The 24,563-nt window shown below is 44.2% G+C and overlaps 1 protein-coding gene across 1 annotated transcript; it reads right to left on the minus strand.

Moving 5' to 3' along the window:
* Positions 1–8,958: 8,958 nt before the first annotated feature.
* Positions 8,959–14,299, minus strand: TEX101 (testis expressed 101). The gene is made up of 5 exons (XM_075536630.1): positions 14,236–14,299; positions 13,938–14,081; positions 11,249–11,431; positions 9,332–9,460; positions 8,959–9,197 (listed from the first exon to the last, which is right to left on the minus strand). Exons 1-5 carry the CDS (start codon positions 14,297–14,299, stop codon positions 8,959–8,961), a joined length of 759 nt encoding a protein of 252 aa, XP_075392745.1.
* Positions 14,300–24,563: the final 10,264 nt, after the last annotated feature.

Consider the following 24,563-nt stretch of genomic DNA (forward strand, 5'->3'; position numbering starts at 1 on the left):
ACATCTGTACTATATTGAGTCTTCCAAGCGGTTACTCTTGGTTTCTTGTAATAGTGTTCTGTAGTTTTCCTCATACAAATCTTTTTTTTTTTATTAAATCAGGTATATCCCTAGATATTTCAGTTTGTGCTTGGTTATTGTGAAGGACACGACCTTTTTGATCTCCTTTTTTGTGGTCTTGTCTGATGTGTAGAGCACTCCGACAGACTTCTGTTTGTTGATCTTGTATCCTGCCACTCTGCCATACTTTTCTATTGCTTCCAGTACTCCCCTTGCAGTGTTTTCAGGATTTTCCATATATTAAATCATATCATCTGTGAATAATGATAGTTTCAGCTCTGTCTTCACCAAGTGAATACCTTTGATGTCCTTTCTTTGCCTTATGCTGTTAGCTAAAACCTCCAGTACGATGTTAAAGAAGAGTGGGGACAAGGGAATCCTTGTCTGGTCCCCTTTTTCTGTGGTATTGTTTTCATATTTTCTCCATTGACTACCACGTTGGCTGCTGGTTTTTTATATATAGCTTGTATTATCTTGAGGAATTTTCCTTCCATTCCTATCTTCTTGAGTGTCTTAAACAGGAATTGGTGTTAGATATTGTCGAATGCTTTTTCCGCATCTATCAATATTATCATGTGGTTCTGATAGTTTTTCATATCAATGTGGCGAATGATACTAATGGTCTTTTGTATATTGAACCATCCCTGAATCCCTGGTATGAATCCCACTTGGTCATGGTGAATTATTTGTTTTATGTACTTTTGTATTCTATTGGCCAGTATTTTGTTAAGGATTTTTGCATTAATGTTCATTGGGGATTGGTCTGTAGTTCTCAATTCTTGTGGGATCCTTGCCTGGTTTTGGTATCAGAGTTATACTAGTTTCATAGAAGGAGTTTTAGAGTTTGCTATATTTTTCTATGTTCTGGAAGAGTTTGTGTAGGATTGGTGTCAGTTTTTCCCTGAATGCTTGGTAGAATTCTCGCGTGAAGCCATCTGGTCCAGAGAATATTTTGTTGGTAATCTCTTGATAACCATGTCTATTTCTTCTATTGCCATGTGTCTGTTGAGATTCTTGACGTCCAATGGGGATAGTCTAGGGAGGGAATATTTTCCAAGAATTTGTCCATGTGTTCCAACGTGTTGAATTCATTGGAGTACAATCCTTCGTAGTACAGTGTAATTATCCTTTTGATTTCATTATGATCTGTTGTAATGCCCCCTTTTTAATTGCCCATCCTTGCTATTGAAATTTGTTTCCTCCTTTCTTTGATTAGGCTTGCCAGCGGCCTGTTAATTCTGTTTATCTTTTCAGAGAGCCAACTTTTGGCAGCATTATTTTCCCCCATAGTTCTTATTTTCCCTCTCCTGAATCTCATCCCTGATTTTTATAATTTCTTTTCTTTTGCTATTAGTAGGATTGTCCTTTTGACTCTGCTCTAGTTGCTGTAAATTTTGTACCATAGGTCTCTCTTCCTTTCTCAGGTGTACATGTATTGCTATGAAACTTCCTCTGATGAGTGCCTTTGCTGTGTCCCATAAGTTTTGATACATTGTGTTCTCACTCTTGTTGGTTTATAGAAATTTCCTAATTTCATCTCTGATCTGGGCCAGTGCCCACTCTTTTTGCAATAGAATGTTATTCATCCTCCAATTGTTTGCCCTTGTTTTCTTCATCTTCCTTTTGTAGATTTCCAGCCTTAAGGCATAGTGGTCAGAGAGAGAGGTCTGTATATCAATGTATTTAAATTTATGCAGATTTGACTTAATGCCTGCCCGTGGTCTATCTTTGAATATGTGTCACGTGGACTTGAAAATAATGTGATTTTTTTGTATTGGGTGGAGAGTTCTGTAAATATCTATCAGGTCAAATTGTCTAATTGTAGTGTTTACATCTCTAGCCTCCTTGTTGAGTTTCTTTCCCTGTGATCTATCTTTCTCAGAGAGCGGTGTATTGAAGTTCCCTACTATAATTGTTGACCCTGTGATTTCTTTTTTCTTCTTTTGTAGCATTTGATTGACGTATTCATCAGGTCTCTCATTTGGGGAATATATGTTTAAAATGCTTAGTGGTTCTTAGTCTACTGTTACTTGAGCATTATACCATGTCTCTCCTTATCTATTTTTGTGGTTTGTACTTTGAGGTCAATTTTATCCGAGGTTAGGATTGCAACCCCTTCTTTTTTTGAATTGCTGTTTGCGTGGTATGTTTTTCTCCAGCCTTTGATTCTCAGCCCATTTTTGTCTGTAGCCTTGAGATGTGTCTCCTGTAGGCAGCAGCTTGATGGGTTGTGTTTTCTAAGCCAGTCTGCTAGCCTTAGTCTTTTAATGCCTGAGTTCAGTCCATTGATATTCAGGGTATTACATCCATCTGTGGACTCTGTGTCATCGTATATCTTTTGTGTTGGGTGTTTCCCTACCTTCCTTTCTTATCAGTGTATTGTGCATGTGTGTGTATATATCATTCTTGACTTCTTTCCACCCTTAAGCCAATGCTTATCTCTGGGCACTTACAAACCACATGGGCTGGAATTTGCTAGTTCCTCCATAGAAGAAAACCCGAGTGCTAACCTTCACATTTAGAAATTGAAGCTTTGTGTGGGAGTATATAGAGAATAGGTTCGTTCTCTGAGGACATCAGCTCACTTTAAATGTGTGTGATTTGTGGTTATGTGCCTGTCACTCTCATGGTGTAAATGACAATGAATGCCTTAGCTTAGAAATCCCACTGTAGCAAAAATACCACAAGCCTGAGGTTTAATAAAACAGCAATTTGTTTTCTCCCAGTTTAAAAAGGCAAAAACAAATCCACTACCCTCAAGTTGTTTCCTTGGCCCTCTAAGACAGAGTAGAACCTCTCCTTAAGGTTGTTGAGACTGTAACTCTTTACGGCACCAGACAACCTCATGTTTTTCAGAAAGGCTGATGAGTTTGAACCACCAACCTTGCATTTAGTAGCTAAAACAATGATCCAACAACACCACAAGAAATACAAAAATATTTCTTTAAAAAATAATTTTCTTGATACACCATCTTTTCCATATTGATAACTATATTATTAAGAAAAGGGAATGGAAGGTAAAATCATTCCAGTCTTAGAGTCTTGTATTTTGTTCTTACAGCCTGATTGAGGTATACCTCATGTACACTACCCTGCACGTGGTTAAAGTGTACAATTTGAAGAGTATTGACATACATATGTATATTCTCAAGAAACTTCATTATTACCACACTCAAGAAAATGAACAGCTCCATCACTTCAAATATTTTCTCATGCTTGCTATCAACCCTTCCTCCTCTCTCTATTTTTAAGGCAATCATAGTTATGCTTTCTGTAACTCTACATTTATATTTTATATTTCACATAAATGGAGCCATAGTCTTTTTTAACCTCTTTTACACTGAGTAATTATTTTGAAATTCATCCATGTTCAATAGTTCATTCTGACTTTTGATAAAAGGCTAAAATACATTAAATGGAGAAGAGATAGTCTCTCTACCAGTGGGGGTGATAAAGTGGATCTCCACTTGCAGAAGAATGAAACAGGTCCCCCACCATATACAAAAATGAACTCAAGATGAATTAAAGAACAAAGTATAAACCCTAGATTACGTACAAAAACAAACTCTAGTGGATCAGTGATCTTCATATAAATCACACAATTATTAAGACCATCAATGAAAATATAGGGATAAACTTAAGGACCCGACTACAAGGCATAAACACACTACCAAACATGTTGAAAAACCATCCACACTACATGGGAAAACTGGGATGATCTTATGCTGAGTGAAGTGAGTCAATCCCATAAAGACAAATACTGTAGGAGATCACAATTATACAAGGGGAAAAAATCAAGAGAAAATGGTTTTCACACCCAAGAAGCAGATTTTTATGGTTGAGAGGGGAGGGAAAAATTAATTTTATAAAAGATTCTTAGATAATAATATACACAGATACATAAATAACACCATAGAGAGATATACAGGTAAACAAAGAGATAATAACCTTCATTCACAAAGGCAGAACCAAGCCTATCAGATTAATATATGAGGGAGTATCCCCCACCCCCAAATGGAAAAAGTTCTGCTGGGTGGAGATTTCATAGGACCCATTCGGGTATCCCCACTCCCGCCCCCGCCAAGAGGGCCCCTCTTCCCCCACTCGGTGAGCATCAAGCAACTTGCTTATAGTTAGTGCACCTGGTGGGGTCTCCAGGGAAGGTTCTCTGTGGTCATGGTGATGTGAGGGAGATAGCGCATTTGGGGTTCATTCCATCAGGTCAGACTGTTAATCAAACTTACTATTTAGAGATTCTGAAAAGATTGGGTAACAGTGTGTGACAAAAAAAGCCCTGATTTGTGGCAGGTGGAGGACTGGTTTTGCAACCATGCCAAGGCTCACACAGCCATTTCAGGGCACCGGTTTTTGGCCAAAACTGCATGCCTGTCTTGCACCACACACCTTACTCACCTGACCTCACTCTGTGTGACTTCTTTTTGTTTCTGAAAATGCAGAGGGACATGAAAGGACAGCGATTTGAGGATGTAGAAGAGGTGAAGAAAAAAATGAGGGAGGTGCTGTTAGCTATCCAAAGAGATGAGTTTGAAAAATGTTTCCAAGAATGGAATTGTGGATTTGACAAATGTACTAAGTGTAATGGAGAGTACTTTGAAAATGATAAGGCTGTTTTCTAAAAAAATTTTTTGAATACATAGATTTGAGAAAAAAAATCCCTTTTTTTGGAGTACTCCCTCATATGAGTCAGTCATAGTAAAGCAAGGAGGGCATTAAAATAGTAAATCTATGGTGGTTCTGGGCCACCCTTCATTGGGCACCCAAAAAGCAAGGGACCCAAACACATCCCACAGCCTTGGGGGAGCAGTCATCTGTTTCTTCTCACACCAGGGAGTTTCAGTCTTAAGCCCCAGGGCTAGAGTAATACCCAGTTTACAGTAAAACCCAGTTCATTCAGTGGGGTTTCCACATCGAGTCCTTCTGGCGTGGCCTATGAAGGGTGCTGTGGTACTCTAAAGGACAGTGTCTAAGGCCATTGTAGTTCATAGCACAAGGCTGGAGTCACCAAGGGCTGGATACAAATCTGATCAGAAATGTATAACCAGGAACATAATACCGCTTATTCTCCCCCTCGATTCTGTACATGTATTTTTGAGCATCTCTTTCTGATGTGTAGCTGCCCCTGCCAATTTGCCCACCAACAGAAGTGTAAATGCCTCCTTCGATAATGGAATCACAGACTTGACAAATGTATTACGTGTAATGGAGAGTACTTTGAAGGTGATAGATACTCCTCTCTCCCCAACTTGACTTTCCATTACGTTTGCCTTATCATTCCCATGGGAGTGTCTGTGGATTTGGCACGACCTCACGCTTATGATTTGGTTGCGATCTACATGGTGGGTAGATCAGAAACCACCAGCAGCAACGTGGCAGAAAGATTGGGCTTTCTACTCCTGTAAACGGTTGCAGTCTGGGACTCCCCCAGGGCGGTCCCTATGAGTCAGCCTTGGCACAAAGGCAGGGAGTGTGGTTTGGTTTTGGTATCCCAGTGTGACATGGCATCAAATGGATGGCCTTTCTCCCCTTCTTGAAGGAGTGACATCAGCTGAGGTGATGTGCTCTCTATCGAGGTGGTTCTTAAGCTGTGCACATAAGTGGGGTGATGAATGGGTTCATGGATGATAGGCAGGCTCTCTACTCCTCTCAGAAGTTTACACGGCCCGAGAGCAGAAGCCTGCCTACATCTTGATTTTTCTTATCGTAGTGGGCTCATACAGTATGTGTCCTTCTGTGATTAATAACTCTACTCAGCTTAGTGGTGCCTAGGTTCTTCCATGTCATGGGGTGTTTGCCATTGGGTTTTCTTAGCTGTAATCTTTATGGAAAGAAGCCCTACTGAAGCCGGGAGTTAGGCGTTGGCTCCTCAGAAACTGTGTATGGCCAATACAAGTTGGAATCTACTGGACAGCAATGGGTTTGATTTGGTTTGTTAATTTTTATGGAAACAGATCACCTGGCCTTTTTTTCTGTGGCAATGCTGGATGAGTTTGAACCACTAGCCCCTAGGTTAGTAGAGAAGTACAAACCAAATGTGTCCCTCAGCGATGTCTAAGCACTTTCAAACTGCTGAAGCATCCCAAAGGACTTGCGGTAGTTAGTTTATTGTGCCAACCTGGCCAACAAACACATGTGGGGTTCATTGAAGGGTAGAGAAATAAATGACTAAGTGAGTCTTGCCTTTCTAATTCTTGGGTCTCTTGCTTTCTGAAGGTCAGACCAGGGTGCAGCTGCCTTAGCCAGTTCCCCGCTTCAGCTGGAAAGGCTCGTTTCCTGCAAGACATCCCCAAGGAGAAGCTACATGGACCTACCCTGAGGCAGCCCTGGGTGCTGGAGCAGCCGTGTGGATATCCCTACTAGTGCTGAGATGCTCACACGTTCACTGACTCGGCTTTCCTCCTGCAGTCGGCACCATAGTGTGTGTTTTGTGAGATGGAGGAGGACTTTGTGGATTGGTGTCGGACATATGGGTTAATAGGTTAATGTTGGACTTGTGGGCTTGGGAAGCACTGGGCTGGGATGTTTTCTTGGTGCTCACTTAACTTTTATATAAAACTCTCTCTTACACACGAGTTTCTGTGGATTTGTTTCTCTAAAGTACCCAGACAAACACAGGACTCAAGAGCAGTTGGACGATAAGGGAGATTATGAGAGTAGAGGGGCAAAGTCCTGAATGGATTGATTTTAAACCTTAAAACGTGAATAAGAAAACCTCATGGCCACTAAGCTCCTTCAAATTGGTCAACTTTCTACCTACCACTAGGTAGACTAGGGGAGAGCAATTGACATTTTTTTAATAAAAAGTGAGCTTCCTGTCTGCACACTTGAGTTGTGGTCTGAGAAATTTGTGTGCTGCATATGATGGCTATAGCTGAAAAATAATACAAGATACAGACCAATAGTTTTAAAATTAGGTGCTTCTTCCATTCACTGAAGAAGCCTTGGTGGTGTAAGGTTACTTATTAGCTTACTAACCATGAGGTTAGCAGTTTGGAACCACCAACTGCTCCACATGGGGTAAGAGGAGGCTTTCTGCTTCTATAAAGATCTACAGTCTTGGAAACCCATATGGGCAGTTCCACTCTGTCCTATAGGTCATTATGGGCTGGAATTGACTTGAGAGCAGTAATTTTGTTTGTTTTCCATTCACTTGAAAACTATCCCCAGGAACTATCTTGAGAGCCATTGTAAAGCCCGTGTCCTTTGAGAAAAACCTCCTTTCAAAACAAAACAAAACAAAACAAAACAAAACTCCATATCATATGTTTTATAGCCGTGGCTCTGAATGCTTGTTATTTCCAAAGCTATTATACAAAAATGTAATTTTCTTTGCACTTCCTCTCCCTCTTCAGGGAGATTCAGCAAATGGATACGATGGGAGGCCTAATGACAAAGATAAAGAATGGGCTAGAATAGAACATTACAGACTACAGAGTTCGATAGAGCCAAACCTTTTTAGAAAAAAGGTTGATTCTAACTCACGGAGACCTCACGTGTGCCCAGTGGAAGTGTGTGCTATAAGGTTCCCAAACCATACTGTGCCTGAATCCCCACAGTCCTTAAGTGCCCCGCCCCCATTACACTTCTATATGTCAATTAAGCCTATAAAGCTGTTAAAAAACAAAACAACTCTTGTCCTCCTCTTACCCCTCCTTTACTCTGTTTTACATACCTTCTCTATCATTCGAGTCTCCTACAAGGTAACCAACCCCCCAAACCACACCTGTTGTCCCTGAGTGGATTTTGGCCATGTAAGAGTTGTCGTGGTGAGTTTGAGACTGTGAATGTTTATGGGAGCAGACATTCTCATCTTCAGATTTTAAATGTGCCTGAGCAATAGCAGATGATCTTGAGACTTGTCCTTGTCCCCTGAACCTCCAAATCAAATCAAACTCGCCGACTCATAACGACCTACGGGGCAGGGTAGAACTGTCCCTTAGGGGTTTCTGACACTGTCAAGCTCCACCAGAGCAGCAAGCCTCATCTTTACCCTTCAGGGTGTCTGGTGGGCTCACCTTGTCGTTAGCACTCAACTCATACCCTACTATATTACAAGGACTCCTTAGCCTCCAGGAAATCTAGGCACCGATTCATCATACATGGCTTAGGTCTGGCTCCCCCTCAAGGTCTTAAGAAGGGAAGGACATAATGTAAAGTGGGCCAGGGAGATGGGGCTCATTATAATCAGAGTTTGGACTCTGATTTTTCTCATTCTGCCACACGTCAAAGGAAATATCAGAAGCTCCAAACAGCTGGCTTCAACCTTAAGATCAGGCCAGGAGCACTCCAGAGAGGCTACCACCAGTCTTTGTTCTGGCAGGAAGAGAAGTCAGCACTTTGAATAACGTGAAAGGAAGACCAGGTTTTTAGGACAGTGTTCTCAACCTTCCTCATGCTGCCACCCCTTCATACAACTCCTCATGCTGTGGTGCCCCCCCCACCATAAGATTATTTTTGTTGCTACTTCATCACTGTAATTTTGCTAGTTATGAATTGGGCAACCATTCCCCCAAAGGGGTCGTGACCCACAGGTTGAGAACCACTGCTTTAGGGCAAAAGTATTGGCACTGGCCATAGCCACATGATTGTGAGAAGCTCACTAATGTTTTCTAGAGTTCAGTTTATCTTTCTTGAAAATGTGTGAATTGGAGAAATTATTCAAGGATCCTCTCCGGATTAAAACTCAATTTAGAGTCTCGGGGCATTCCATGTAGATTACACACACAAATCACAGTAGAAATTTTATTACAAATGTCAAATATGCCCCCACAGGTTCTCTCTTTGTCATCACAGGTCTGCCTGCTCAACTCACTGGCAGACAGCAGTCAGGAGACGCTCAGTCAAAAAGGTGCCCTAAGACCCAGGACCAGAAGCGCCTTCTCAGGAGCCGTGGATCAGAGGTTGCAGCAGCAGGAGCAGCGGTGGCAGCAGGCACTCTAAGCCCCAAGCTGAAACAAGCAGCCAGGTGGCCCCGTTTTCAGCCTTTCGGAGTTGAACGACAGTCTGCTGTGGACACACTTCCTTCACCTCCAAGACTCCAACGCCAAATAGCCTAGACATCAGCCTGCAACCATTCACTCCTATACAGCCCTGGACCTCCACAACGGAATCCATGCCTCCTGTGGACCAAGGAAGGAGGGGGAGACAGATGGATGTTTCATGAAATCACAGTGGAATCAGTCTTCCCTCCTCTCAGGTACCCCGAGTCTGAGAGCCTCCTAGGGCTCACACAGGTGGCTGGTGTTCACTTTACCTCCAGTGATCTTCAGTTGTCCTTGATAACATCGGCTTGAGCCATTGGGACAGGGAAGAGAAGGTGCCTTTGAACAGTTTCCCAAAGCCACACAGGTCGGGCAATACAGGTTTGTTGGTTTAGTGGAAACTGGTGGGAGAAAAAGAGAGTTCGTGACATGTGTTTCCTGCCTCTTGAGATCTTTCTCCCGGCTGCCTTCTATTTCCTGCAGATGCTACTCCAATCAAGGTCCACGACAGCAACACCTCTGCTCTTTTTCAATCTTCTTTGCTGAAAGAACCCCACCGCTGAAGGTGAAGAGGACTTGAAGCGCTTGCTGGTGAAGCTCAAGGATTGTAGCCTTCAGCATGCATGACAACTCAATGTCAAGAAGACCAAAATCCTCCTAACTAGACCAATAGGTAACATCATGATAAATGGAAAAAAGGTAGAAGTAGTCAAGGATTTTTGTCTTACATGGGTCCATAATCAATGCTCATGGAAGCAGCAGTCAAGAGCTCAAAAGATGTATTGCATTAGGTAAATCTGCTGCACAAGACTTCTCTAGAGTAGTGAAGAGCAAGGATGTTACTTTGAGGGCTTAGGTGCACCTGACCTAAGCCATGGTATTCTGCATTGCCTCATATGCGTGTGAAAGCTGGACAGTGACTAAAAAAGACCATAGAAGAAGTGATGCATTTGAATGGTGGTGTTGGAGAAGAATGTTGAAAGTACCATGGACTGGTCCAAGGACAAACTGATCTTTATCAGAAGTCAGGTCAGAGTGCTCTTTGAGGCAAGGATGGCAAGACTTTGTCTTACATACTTTGGAAATATTGTCAGAAGAGACCAGTCCCTGGAGAAGGACATCATGTTGGGTAGAGTGGAAGGGCAACGAAAAAAGAGGAAGGCCCTCAATCAGATGGATTGACACAGTGGTTGCAGCAATGGGCTCAGGCAGAGTAACAATTGTGAGAATGGCGCAAGGCTGTGCAGTATTTTATTCTGCTGTGCATAGTCGCTATGGGCCAGGGCTGACTTAATGGTATCTAATAACAAAAACAACAAAAGAACCCCACACAACATGGCTTCCAAACTCTGTGCTTAGGTGAGCAGAGAGATGGAAAGACACACTTTGTACCATCTAGGATCCCTGTCAAGATGTAGAGAGACATGTAAACAGTTACAATACAATTCTGTAAGTACTGTGCTTGAAGTGCAAAGGCAGAGTAAGGGAGGCATCACTAAGTGTACCTGGAATAATCTGATAAGTATTTCCAAAGAGCTGATATTTGAATTGAGAAGGATGGAAAGTAGGAGGTAGCTAGGTGAAAATGGGAGGGACAAATGTAACAAGGCAAAGACCAGGCAATGTGAACAAGCTTGGTAGAGTTTGGGACTGATGAGGCGCTGCAGGGTTGATATAGAGTTGGCAGGTACGGGTATGGATGACCTGGGTTTTGTGGCCAGCCTCTATTATGACTGACCAATACCATCTCCACCATATTTTCAATACCAACCTCAAGTAGAACACAATGAATTTAAGAGCAGGAAGAATGGTAAATTAAGCAAAATGGTAGCAAGGCCTAGCTGGAGAGTTGGGTTAGTGTCACCCAGAAATGGGGAACGAGCAAGTGTTTAGATTAACATTGGCACCACCCTGCCCAGAAACCTACACTGGCATCTCATTGTCTACTAAATATAAAACTCGTCTTATACTCTGTCACTGACATCTCTTTGCTCTGACCAGTGTTTTAGACTCTAATTGTTTTGGTAACAGTACAGCAAAAACAAGCAACTGGACTGTGAGGTTTTTTTGTATATCACCCACTGGGGCTTAAGCAAAAAAAAAAAAAAAAAAGAAAAGTAAACACATATATAATCTTTTTAACGGTGTACGGAAGTTCTCCTCACATCCACCTCTGTCTTCCCGTATACCTGCTAGCTCTCTTAGCATCCAAGATGGGTATATGCCCCTTTTGTCGTTGCAATAGGACTCCTCACAATAGTTAGCGAAGGAGACTGCCAGCAAGCCAGGGGTTGGGTTGTGTTGGATAAAGGTGGTCTGTGACATTGTTCCAGAGACGCAGCCCTTGGTAGCGATAACGGCAGACTTAGGCCCTGTTATGAGACAGAAGGAAAGGAAAGTGGATGGGGAGTTTAAGGTCCGAACAGGGCTGGAGTAAGTCATGCGAGAGCCCTAGACATTGATCAGCTGTAGTGCTCCCTTTTCCGTTTACTTTCACATTTTAATGGGATATATATTTGAATTAAATATATATGAATTGAATATATATGTATATCTTATATACACGGGGCACCCTACTCACTTATTGACTATTTTATTATCTAACATATTAGTATTTCAAACAAAAGAAAAAATAACAGATTATTTTGTGTATTAAAGAGGGTCTGGGGTAGAACGGGGAGGAGGGGGAGGAGAAAGAGAGTGAGGTTCGTGAGAGGGAGTAAGGCCACGGTGGTTGGTGTTATCTGGGTCAGGTAGAGAAGATGTGCCAGGCCTGTGGCCAGTGCGGGAGGGTCAGACCACAAGAGTAGGATTGAGGGGCACAAAGAGGCATTTCTGTCACCTCCACACCCTTTGATGGGCCCAAGAAGAGGCCAGGGATCATCTGCCTGCAACTTGTCAGTTTGGGTGAGGCTGGGAGCATGGCCAGGGGATGGTGGGTCTCCATGTTGAGAGATATGCATTGTATTTCTGCTATGGAATCATACCTGCCTACATGAGTACAATTTGTCTTTTCTGAAACTCTTAATTCTCAGTAAGAATAAAATTCTTGCACTTCTCCATAAAGGTCTTTATCTTAGTTATTGAAATCAGCCTGCACTTATTTCTTAGAAAGAAGCCCTGGTGGTGTAAGGAGCTATGCACTGAGGGGGCTAACCACAAGGTCAGTGGTTCAAATCTACCAGCTGTTCTGAGGGAGAGCGACGAGGCTGTCTGTTCCTGGAAAGATTTAAAGTCTTGGAAACCCAAAGGAGTAGTTCTGCTTTGTTCTATAGGATCACAAAGAGTCGAACTGATGGCAGTGAGTTTTGAGTTAATTTCTTGGATGCTCTCATGCATTCTGTATCAGGTATATCCACATTGCTTAAGAAGGTAAAACCATGTGAAATAACTTCACACAATTTCACCTTTCTTTTCATGCCAAATTCGTGTGTGTTAGCAATGGTCTAATATGAGATTCTACAAATTGACCAGACTCTGTGGTAGTTACACAATCTGGTGTTAATTTGGGACTTGAGAGGATTAAGAGTGAAGGGCTGGAGTCTAGTCTGTCAAGAGGGTCATAGTCAATGAGGCCTCTGTGTGGGCCTGGCTTTCTCCTAAGGCTTCTGGGAATTCCTGGATTTCCTCTTTGGAGGTGGGAGACACTGTCTCTCTTTGCTCACTCCCTTGGAGACTCTCTACTGAGAAGACACATGGCACTATGCTGAGAGACTCCATGCCCTGGGAACTGGAGGAGCCACATGGAGACCCTGCCTTTGCTGAGATGCTTCTACTGCCACTGGATCCACAAGACTTTGTACCCACTGGCCTGTGATCTTCCTGCATTCATCTCATTGCATGTGTTTTGTGAGTCTGAAACACATTGCATGTGTTTTGCATGTGTTTTGTGAGACTTTATAGATTGGTAAGGGACATATGGGCTAATACTGGATTTATGGACTTGATCTGGACTGGGCTGGGATGTTTTCTCAATTTTCAATTGCTCTTGTATATTTATAGACATTTGAGTGTCTATGAATTTATTTATCTAGTCTACCCTGACTAACACAGACTCCCAATAATGACTTCCAGAACACTTCTATAATTTACTCGTGTCTTTCTGAAGCTTCTGCAAAGGTGAACTGAAGCTGGAATCAGTTCCATTTATTTATTTTAACCCGTTTGGTTTTCTTGTCTTTAAAAAAATTATTGGGCTACAATCAACACAAATTTCTTATCTTTATTACACATCCTTTATAGTAAAATTCTGAGTGACAAAACAAGGAACATACTTATTTTACCCACTGCCATCAAGTCAATTTTGACTCATAGCATCACGATCTATACAACGTTTCTGAGCTGTAAATCTCCTCCCTTCTCATCAATTTCATTTAGTGTTTTGTTAGTGTTCTTCCGCTGTGGTGGTCCCTGTTCCTGTGTCTTGCCTGCTTGACATCTTGGGGTGGGGGGGTGGTGGACGGGGCGGGGGGCATGTGTCTCTTGCTTTGGACAACTGGTGCCTATTTTGTTGAGGCCATAGCACATCTTGACCTTATTGAGTAATCTGTCCCTGAGTGTGGGCTGGTAAAGAGGGAAAGGCACTCCATATGTGTTTAATCAAGGAGCCTTGGTGGCAAAGTAGTTACGTGTTGAGCTGCTAACTTCAAGGTCAGCAGTTCAAAACCATCGGCTTCTCCATGAGAGAAGACAAGGTATTCTACTCCTATAAAGAGTTGCAGTCTCATAAATCCAAGGGGGCAGCTCTACCCTGTCCTATGGTGGTTGTTATGGGTCAAAATTGTCTCGATGGCAGTGAGTTTGGCATGCATGTTTTTTTTTAATGTCCATAACACCACCCTCCAGAGTTCCCAACTCAATGGCCCATTCTCACTTTACCTGCTGTAATAACCAGAAGGGTTTCTTGACAATATTCTCCATCATCACAAGTCTCAACTTGCTCGGTAGTCCAGTTAAATGTACTAACTGGGTCCTCTTCTATATCCGTGTGAACGCCCTTGTAACAATCCAAACGAACGGCCACTTGAGAGAGAACAAGGTCAAGATGAGAGCCTGCTCTGCTCTGTGGGACTAAAGTCACCTCCTTTTCACCATATGCCACTCGCACCCCCACAGTCCCTGGCCCCTGGTCTGTGACCCTGCTGCTTCCTCATGGCCCCATGTTTCCCATACATACAGGTCAGGGAGGAGCTTCCTAGAAGGAAGAGGAACAGCAAAGTGTGGATTTGACAGGCTCCCATGGCTTCTCTTAGAGGCGTTGGGAGAAGTTGATTAGGATCTGTGGTTTAATGGAGAAGAGAAAAATGTTTAAACTAAAAGAACCATACTAAATCTTTGTCTGGCAAGCCTAACTCCCCCCACCCCCCCCAAAAAAAACCAAGCTTTTTTTACTGGAAGCTAATACAGGTATATCATTCCATAGTTCAATCACAGCAAGCAGTATTGTACAATTGTTACCACAATCAGTTTCAAAACATTCTCTTTCTTCTTGAACTCCTTGATATTATCTCCCGTTTATCCCCCCACCCACTTTACTCCCAACCCCACCCCTACTTGCTTTCCCTATAGGTTCATCAATCCTGGGTTTCATATACCGAAAACCAGAAAAACATGCAACAAAAGTTTCAGAGGGTACCCTCAATGACAAAATACTTCCGAGCTAAACTGCAATAGGCAGAGAAAAAGAAAAGAAACCCCCCCCCCTCCACAGAAAATGTTGAAAAGCAGATCAAGGCCCGTTTTTGGGGGTGAGTTTATTGTGTTTGAAGTCTGTGAATGGAAATAGTTAATGTGCTGGTTGTGAATGGAAATAGTTAAGGTGGCTGGTTGAGTCCACCCAGAGATGCTTTAAAAAAGACCCAGTGATTTTAAAACAAGCAAACAACCATCAGTCATTGGAAACCCCAGGGCACACAGTTCTACTCTGACCTATATACACCTGGACACCAGGAGTCAGTACAACGCCATATAACTCGTTTGGTTTTGATTTTATTAGGAGACAGTAGTAGCCTTTCATAGAGAACTACATTAGGGGGCACCACGGAATACTATGCATCGCTGAAGAATAAGAACGGAACACTGGATGGATTTGGAAGATACACTGAGCGAAGTTAGTCAGTCCCATAAGAGAAATAGTGTATATGACCATTGTAATAAAAGACAATAATTAAGGGGGGAGGGTTTTCGTATCAAAAGAAATGGATTTTGATGGCGACGGGTGGGCTGGGGTGGGTAGAAAGAAAGGGAGGGTGGTGGAAACAAAATGGAAAGCAAATCCAAAGCAAGGAAGGCAGGCAGGAAGGCATTGACTGAGACCTTTCATGTTGGCCTGCCCCTCACTTGGGACTTGGGGCACGTTAACGAAGTTCACTGTATCTCAGTTTCCATCGTTGGAGTTCTTACACCCAGAAGCCTGGGCGCCCAGTCCCTTAATTTCTTCAGGACCAAAGAGTTCTGGCCTGAAGAACCCTTCGCCCATAGACACGGGAGTCAGGTTCCAACTGTTTGTCCACAAGGCTCTGGCCGATGGCCCCCAGTTCCCACCTTCCATCAGAACCCAGGATTCTGAGTGCCCCTCCCCCCCCCTCACCCCCCCCCCCCAGGCCTGTGCCTCCCTGTCCTTTTCCCCAAGGGTGAGCGATCCTGGGGGGCTCCCCACTCCCTCCCTCCCGCCCACCTCCGAGGTCAGACCGAGCCCCCCAGTCCGAGGTTGGGTTTCTACACCCCTCTTTCCCTTTAAGACACAGAAGTTTCCCCCTAGCTTCTAGAAGACCTGACTAGAAGAATCTCGCGGTCCAGAACACACGGTCAGGAACGTCCTTCTATGGGAACCCAACCTTCTGTAACGGTTTTGGAGCCTCACGGAAGGCGGGGCCAGCCTTCGCGTGCGTGGCAGGCTTCTCGAGGCCCCATTGGTCAACGCGCAAGCATCCAGGGCTCTCATTGGATAAGCCGCGAACGACCCCATTGGTGCGGTGAAGCTGTCACGTGACAGGCCGAACGGCGCGCCTGCGTAATGGCAAGTGGGGAAAAACGCTCTGCGTCACTCTGCAGCCCCGCATGCGCAGTTCTGATCCAGCTGGGTCCTCCCCCAAAAGGCCTCACGTCACCCCTTTCTTTATCACTGTGGGGTTTCCGCTTTTCAAGCTACATTAGCCAAACAACTGGTTCTCACACGTTAAACGTATCTCCCAACCCAAAGGGCTTTTTGTGTTTCCAGCCTGGCACCTGTCCCAGGACCCACCCAGTGGTTCCATAGGAAGTCCGTGGGCTTCACCCCTGGCTGTCACCCTTGGTGGCCTCAGACACACTGCCATCGAATCCCTTTCAACGCCCTAGCAACTCTATAGGACAGGGTAGACCTGCCCCCGTGGGTTTCCCAGATGGCTACTCTTTACAGGAGTCGAAAATCTCATCTTTCTCCCTCGGGGTGGCATTCAACAGCTGACCTCGTGGTTGGCAGTGCAATGCTTAACCACTCCACCATTAGGGATTCTTATGGCCGCCTGGAAGGCTGAATATATGAAGGTCCCCTTCAGCTCATCCCAGCTCCCTGCACTGTATGGATGAGCAGTAATACATCGAAACAGTGTGTCTGTGTTAGTACTGTGAACAAGACACGCCATTCAGATTCTGTGGTCCATGGCTAAAAATTCACATACACGGAAACTTCCGATGTAACAAAGTAAGAATCACCTTTGTGTGCTGTCAGACTCAGTATTGTTTCTTGGAGTTAAGGGTCCAAATGAATATTTATTATCCAGAAGTGAAAATTCAAAAAATTAAGTTCTTATTATTTTCACTTGACAATTGTAATAGAAGCAAAACGATCACACAACCCAAACTGAATATTACTTATTGCATTATTTAAAAAACCCCACCTTTTTAGTTGTGAACCCGGTGAACGGAGCAAATCCGTTTTCCATATCTTAATGTGGGATGCACATATATAAAATGTCATTGAGTTGTGCGCTTCAGATTTGTGCTGTTACACGGAACAGACTAAACCCCAAACCAAATTCACTGCCATGTTGATTTTGACTCATAGCGACCCCTTTTTAGGACAGGGTAGAACAGTCCTGGTGAGTTTCCCAGACTGTCACTCTTTTTTTTTTTTTCCTAAACATTTTATTAGGGGCTCATACAACTCTTATCACAATCCATACATACATCAGTGTATAAAGCATATCTGTACATTCTTTGTCCTCATCATTTTCAAAGCATTTGCTCTCCACTTAAGCCCTTTGCATCAGGTTCTCTTTTTTCCCCCCTCCCTCCCTGTTCCCCCTTCCCTCATGAGCCCTTGATAATTTATAAATTATTATTTTGTCATATCTTGCCCTGTCCGACGTCTCCCATTCACTTCCTTTTCTGTTGTCCCTCCCCTAGGTAGGAAGTCACATGTAGATCCTTGTAATCGGTTCCCTCCCAGACTGTCACTCTTTACTGGAGTAGTAAGCCCTGTCTTTCTCCCTCTGAGTAACTGGTGATTCTGAATCACGACCCCTCCAGGGACTCCCTCTATACCGCACAAGGAAAGTTAAATTGGAAAATCCAAATAAAGACACTAGGATTAAGGACTAGTACATCCGTACTTTCAAGATGCACAGAATATCAGGATGTAGGACTGGCCGGGCCATCACGCAGACCGGGAGAGCTGGGCCCAGTTATTCTGATTCCCTTTCTTGCCACCAGGGGGCTATCTCCCCATCACAGGTGTCCTGGGCTCAGTTCTTGAGGGGATGGAAGTTGTGTCTGTTGCCCTTTCTTGGAAAGGGACAGACCATGATGGCCCACCAGGGTGAGTGACATTACTGCCACTGACTTGTGTCTGTAAACATGGCTGAAGATGGCTCATGCTCTGTTATACAGGCAGTCTCCTGATCTAGGATGCATCCGGGATGGTGATGACTTGCATTGATGACCTGTCAGGTTCCTTTCTGTTTATTCCATAGCTGTTTGTAATAAGGAGCCTTGGTGGTATCGTGGGGTGCCATTGGACTGCTAACCCAACACGGTCAGCAGTTTGAAACCACCAGCCGCTCCTTGGGAGAAAGACGGGGTTTTCCACTCCCCTAAAGAGTTACACACAGGGACAGTTCTACCTGCCCTATAGGGTTGCTGTGAGTTGAAATAGACTCCACAGCAATGAGTTTGACTCAGTTTTGGTTTATGTAATACTATGTGCTACATCCATACAATGTTACAGAGCATAATTTGCTGATATTATCATCTTCTAGTGTGGTTGGAGGGGGTGCCAGCCCCCGCCACTAATCACGGGTTCGATAGGTGAAATTGTACGGTTGAGATATATAAATATTATATTAAAATCAACGAGAGCGAAGAAAAGAGAAAAAAATGATTAGGGCAAAGACTGTACAGAGGTGCTTTATACAATTGATGTATGTATATGTATGAACTGTGAAAAGAATTGTATCAGCCCCAATAAATTGTTAAAATAAAAAAAAAAATTTCCAAAAAAATAAATAAATAAAATAAAATCAACGAGAGCATGAGAGATAAAAGAGAGACTGAAAGAATGGAGTCATAGACACGTTTCATGGTAGCAATGCTCACCTTAGCCTCACTTGGTGGTCCACGTGGAGAGAGAGGGAAGGGAAGGAGGACAAGGGGAAAGGGAACAGGGGAGTGAGGCCCCTAGATTCATGATGGTGGCCTAACCCTGGTCACCCTTGGGTGGGCTTGACCTCTCGGGGCTCTCCTACAAGGAAACAGACAACTACTATCCTTATCAGAAGGGCGTGAGTCCTATTTGTTGTGGGATAAACAGTGGTGACGGCTTGCTCTAGATGGCTGATAACCCTTAGGGAGAATAGCCCCTGATCTATTTCTGATCACCAAAAAGGGTGTAGTCATTCACACCAGCTAAGTTTGGCATATATTTGGGGGAGACAGCTTGGGAAAAATCCTTCGTTTCCCACATTCTATGTACTGTTTCAGCCCTCAGAGATATAAGTGTTCAGATTTATCAAGCTATTGATACTAGCAGGCAATCATAATAACAAAATATTTAAAGGAGATAGTTGACTGAAGTCAGAACTGACTCACAAATCAGTCATTATCAGGATGGAGTCCTGTTGAAAATTGGGGATCCATATATAATACATGAACTCCAAACAAAACCAAACTCACAGCCATCGAGGCGATGCTGACTCAGAGCGATGCCCAGGGGGTTTCTGAGACTAACTGTTGACGGGAGTAGAAAGTCCAGTCTTTCTCCTGCGGAGCTGCTGGTGGTTTCAAGCTGCTGACCATGGGAATCGCAGCCCAACACGTAACCACTCCACCACCAGGGTTCCATATAAGACACACAGCACACATATTACCACAATGAAATACCAGTATTTTTAAAATCCCTGGAGAAAGGGGTGTGCTCAGAAAACAAAGAGCCTGGGCCTGGGTGGGGCTGCCGTGTAATGAAGCCAGATTCACTTCAGAACAGTGGAGCCTGCCAAGGGGAGGGCTCCGTTCCCAGCACCTCCACTTCCTACCTGTGTGATCTCGGGAACGTTCCTTAAGCTCTCTGTGCCTCAACTTCAGTGACCTTATTTATGTAGCAGAGACACCAGCACCTGCCTTGTAAGATTGCTGTTCCTGCCCTAGGAAGCTCTTAGAACCTCACCTAGCCCAGAATAAGAACTCCAAATCATTATTTTCACCCCCTACTTGTCACTGAAGGTTCATTTTCTGAATTAATATTCAGAGATGAACTCTTGGTAACTTGCAGGGGGTGATGACCTGTCCTCCCACTCTCTTGGGGCCCAAATGAGTACAGGGAGCCTGGTTGAGCTGGAGGCACAAGTTCCAGTTCTGACTTCTGCATTCTTGTTCAGAACACGAAGACCCACTCACACCCACCACAGCCCGTGCTTGGTCGTGCTCTGTAGCCCAGAGGGTTTCATGAAGCAGGTTTCTGCAGGTGCCAAAGGTGTGGGCTTCAGTGAGATGTGCTGAATGGCGCCCCACCTGGGCTGTCCACATTCTGACCCTTGGAACCTGCGGTTGTATTATCTTCTGCTGGCAAAGGGGATGTTAGAGAAGCGATCCAGTTAAGGACTTTGAGGTGGGGAGATCATCCTGGATGATCTGGGTGGGCTAATGCAGTCATGAGGGTCCTTTAAAAAGGGAAGCAGGGGAACCACCCATAGGGTTTCTGAGGCTGTAAATCTCCCCTCCCCCCCAAACAGTCTTATTGGCATACAATTCACATATCATATAATTCAGTAGTTCAACCACAATCAGATTTAGAACATTTTCTTCATTCTTAGCTCTCCATTTATCCCCAACCATCCCTGCCATCCTCCCAAGGAGCTATTAATCCAGCTACTTACTGTCTCTATAGATTTACCTGCCCTGGATTTCATAGACAGGAAAAAAAAACAACAACATCAAAAGTCAAACAAACAAAAGAAAACACTAACAAGAATAACAGAGCAAAACAGATAAAACACCCAATGGAACAGAAATCAGGCAATATGAAAAAGTAGAACAAATTTAGGTGGACCATCAGGGAGAGCAAATGGTAGGATGCTAAATGTGAACCTAACTGCATCTACAACAATGCACTTTCCAATGTGTCCCACACTTAGCCAGGCTATTCATATCTCTGGTCCAGGGTCAGAGGGGGACTCACCAGGACTTCATCCTCATGAATTTAGCCTTCACTTAAAAAAAAATTGAACTAGCTTGGCAATGGGTCAGAAAGGCAGGTTGTTAATCTATGCACACAGACAGCTCCATCATTTCCCCCCTAAGAAGTGGCTAATGGGTTTGAACTGCTGACTTTGCGATTAGCAACGAATGCTTAACCCACTAGGCACCTGTGCCCCTATACGTAGGCTTTCGTAGCTGGAAAGAACAAAGAAGAGATGGGTGCTCCTCTAGCATCACCAGAAGAGAGCTGAGCCTATGCAGACACTGTGGCCCTTCATGCCCACCCCTGGTTACAGATCCAACAGGGACGCCTGCACATGCCCACCAAAGCACAGGCATGGCCGCAGCAACACTCTCTGTTAAGTGCCCCAAATTGGAAACATCCAAATGCCTATCAACTGTAGGATTGAGAAATCAGTGGTCATAGATGCACACTGCAGGAGACTGCACAGCCCCAAGGAGGAGGAAAACTTGAATGACCTGCAGCACCCTGTGGATAAAGCTCAGGGCTTCCAGAATGTTGAATGAAAAAGACACTCTCAATTCCTTGTCTCTGGAAACAGGTGGAATGAACCTGTGCTGTTGGTGGGCTCCCCCGGGGGAGAGGGAGGCAGATGGGTGGAGTGCACACCGGGAGAGCAAGTCATGGCCCAGAGATCCAGGAGGCATGCTTCCTTTGTGACCCATCATCCAGAGGTCCCCTTGGGCTATGTGCACTTTTCCAGACAAACGTTATGCTTCAAGAAGCAGTGTTCTTTTCCCCGGGAAATGAAAAAAACCTCCTTAAAGTTCTCCACCTTCCTAATGCCAGACTCTTTCATATAGTTCCTCATGTTATAGGGACCCCCCCAGCCATAACATTACTTTCGTTGTTACTCTGTAACTGCAATTTTGCTACTGTTAGGAGTCGTCATGTAAATATCTGATCTGTAGGATGTATTTTCTTTCTTTAAAAAAATAATTTTATTAGGGGTTCATACAACTCTTATCATAATCCATGCATACATCAATTGTGTCACACATATTTGTGCATTCATTGCCTTCATCATTCTCAAAACATTTGCTCTCCACTTAAGCCCCTGGCATCAGCTCCTCATTTCCCCCTTCCCCCTCCCTCATGAACCCTTGATAATTTAAAAATTATTATTTTGTCATATCTTACACTGTCTGATGTCTCCCATCACTCACTTTTCTGTGGCCTGTCCCCCAGGGAGAAGGTTATAGATCCTTGTAATCGGTTTCCCCTTTCCACCCCATTCTCCCTCCACTCTCACCACTGGTCCTGAAAGGGTCATCATACACCCTGGACTCCCTGCATTTCCAGTTCTTATCTGTACCCGTGCACATCCTCTGGTTTAGCCAGATTTGTAAGGTGGAATTGGGGTCATGATAGTGGTGGGGGAGGAAACATTTAGGAACTAGAGGAAAGTTGTATGTTTCATCGTTGCTACACAGTTGTGAATTGAACATCATGAAAGCAGAGTTATGAATCACAAAAACAATATGTCATTACATATTGTGGAATATTTATTTCTAATGACTAATCAATGAAATTTGGTCTTGAAGCATGGTGCCACATGGGTAGCAGTCTTCACACCAGGCACGCGTAGGTAGGCGTATCAGCATGTGGGCGGACACGCCTGGAGACAGCTAGAGGAGCGGTGTCTGGGTTCCTAAGACCATCAGAAATATGGGTTTTACAATGGTCTTAGGTGACCCCTGTGAAAGGGTCATTCGACCCCCAAAGGGGTCATGACCCACAAGTTGAGAACCGCTGTCTTATAGGCGTCATCTCCTTTCTACGAGGCAATCAAAACTGCCAGTGGCTTGTGGAATGGCTAAGAAATCAGTTGTCTGGAAATAACTCCAAACTCCTTTTGCGAAGGAATGACTAAATAAACGGTGGTGCCCGTGCACAGTGGAATAGTATGTATTCCGAAAGCCAAGGACAAGACTGTCTCACGCTTCATGACAAAATGGGAGGAGGGGTGGGGGTGGGGTGGGGAGGACCAGGGAGGGGGGAGGGCCAGGGAGGGACTGAGTGATGGTGGAGAGTGGGGGCGGGGGAAAAAGAAGAGGCACCTCCATGGGGGTTTCTCAAATACCACCAGAGTTCTGATGAGATAGGCTACACAACGGCATGTGGTAGGCAGGAAATTCAAATGGAAGGGGAAACTAATAAAAGATATAGCATTTTTTTTAAATGAGAGTTTACAGCCTTGAAAATCCTCCAAATTCCTTACCCAACAGATCTAAACATTGGTCTAAGATAGAGATTCTCAACCTGTGGGTCGCGACCCCTTGGGGGTTGTCAAAGGACCCTTTTCCCAGGGGGTCGCCTGATTCCTAATAGTAGCAAAATGACAGTGATGAAGTAGCAACGAAAATAATTTTATAGCGGGGGGGGGGTCACCACCACATGAGGAACTGTATAAAAGGGTCGAAGCATTAGGAAGGTTGAGAACCACCGCTCTAAGAGGTCAGAAAAGGAGGAAAGTAACATGGAAACATTCAATGCATTGGTGGCACGTGAGTAGTTTCAAAAACTTAAACAGAAAGAACGAATTCCATTGTGCCCACACACTCACTGCCAGAGCTCATATCAACTCTCACTGCCATCGCTCATATGAGCTCAAGCTCACAGCGAGCCTGTAGGAGAGGGTAGAACTGCCCCTGTGAGTTTCTGAGACTGTCCTGCCCACACGAGGACAGGCACGCCCATAGTTGCAATGGGTCTCTATTCCAATCACTTTGCAAGTTGGTACTGATTGAAGTCAAACACCCCTTTCTGATTCCCCTTGTTTTCATAGGCTGCTATCTGGCAGTACTTTGAATTATAAATGGTAACAGTGAACATCTTCCAGTGAACACTGGAGACAACTTCAGCAAAGGATGCACAGCAGACTCGTTTGTTGTAAATATCACTAAAGGTAAAATGTAGCACACCCCTCCCCTCCACCAAGGAGAGAGACAGTTGTAAATGTGAGTGTCATGACTTGAATATATCCTAAAGTAGAGGACTGAAATCAAAGACAAATCCATGGCCATCAAGTCGATTCCTACCCATATCAACCCCATAGGACAGAGTAGAGCGGCTCCTTAGGGTTTCTGAGACTGGAAATCTTTATGAGAGCAGACAGCCTCCTATTTCTTCCACAAGTGACTGGTGGGTTTGAACTGCTGACCTTCAGGTTAGTAGGCTAATGACTAACCCACTGTGCCATCAGAGATCCACATCCTTTGTACACCTATACAAAGTATACATATAGATCCACACAAACACCTACCCATCCTGGAAAGTCACACACATACAATCTACATACACATATACATGTATAAATAAACACACATAGACCAACTACGCTGTTGGCCACCGTTATGTATGCAAGGATCATTCACGTGGGTCTCATCACTGTGTCTAAGTAAGATGAGGGAAACGTTATGAAAGAAGAAAATGACACTGGCCAAAGTCCCCATTTCAGTCTGGTAAAGAAAGACGGTGTATAGAACAATTCTTCCAGGGGCTCTTAGACCATTGTTCTGAAAAACAGGAAGTTGGGTCAAGAGGGAAAGCCAGGCTTATTCAGTGAGGGCATCAGTGTCCTGACCCCGAGGAAGGATTCTTAGCCTTGCACTATCCTGAAGAGTGAGACACAGTCCTAAGTCCCTCCATTGAGGAGCTCCATTGGGGGTACCTAACCTCGGACATCAGGTTCAAAGTTCACACTACTTTGTGTTTGTATGGTTAGCAGCTCAAAAGGTGCTAGAGGAACAACGAGTGAGTCATTGACTACGTGAGCGTCAAAGACAGGATGCCCTGTGCCACCATTA

This window comes from Tenrec ecaudatus, chromosome 18 (assembly GCF_050624435.1).
Source record: "Tenrec ecaudatus isolate mTenEca1 chromosome 18, mTenEca1.hap1, whole genome shotgun sequence".
Lineage (NCBI taxonomy): Eukaryota > Metazoa > Chordata > Mammalia > Afrosoricida > Tenrecidae > Tenrec > Tenrec ecaudatus.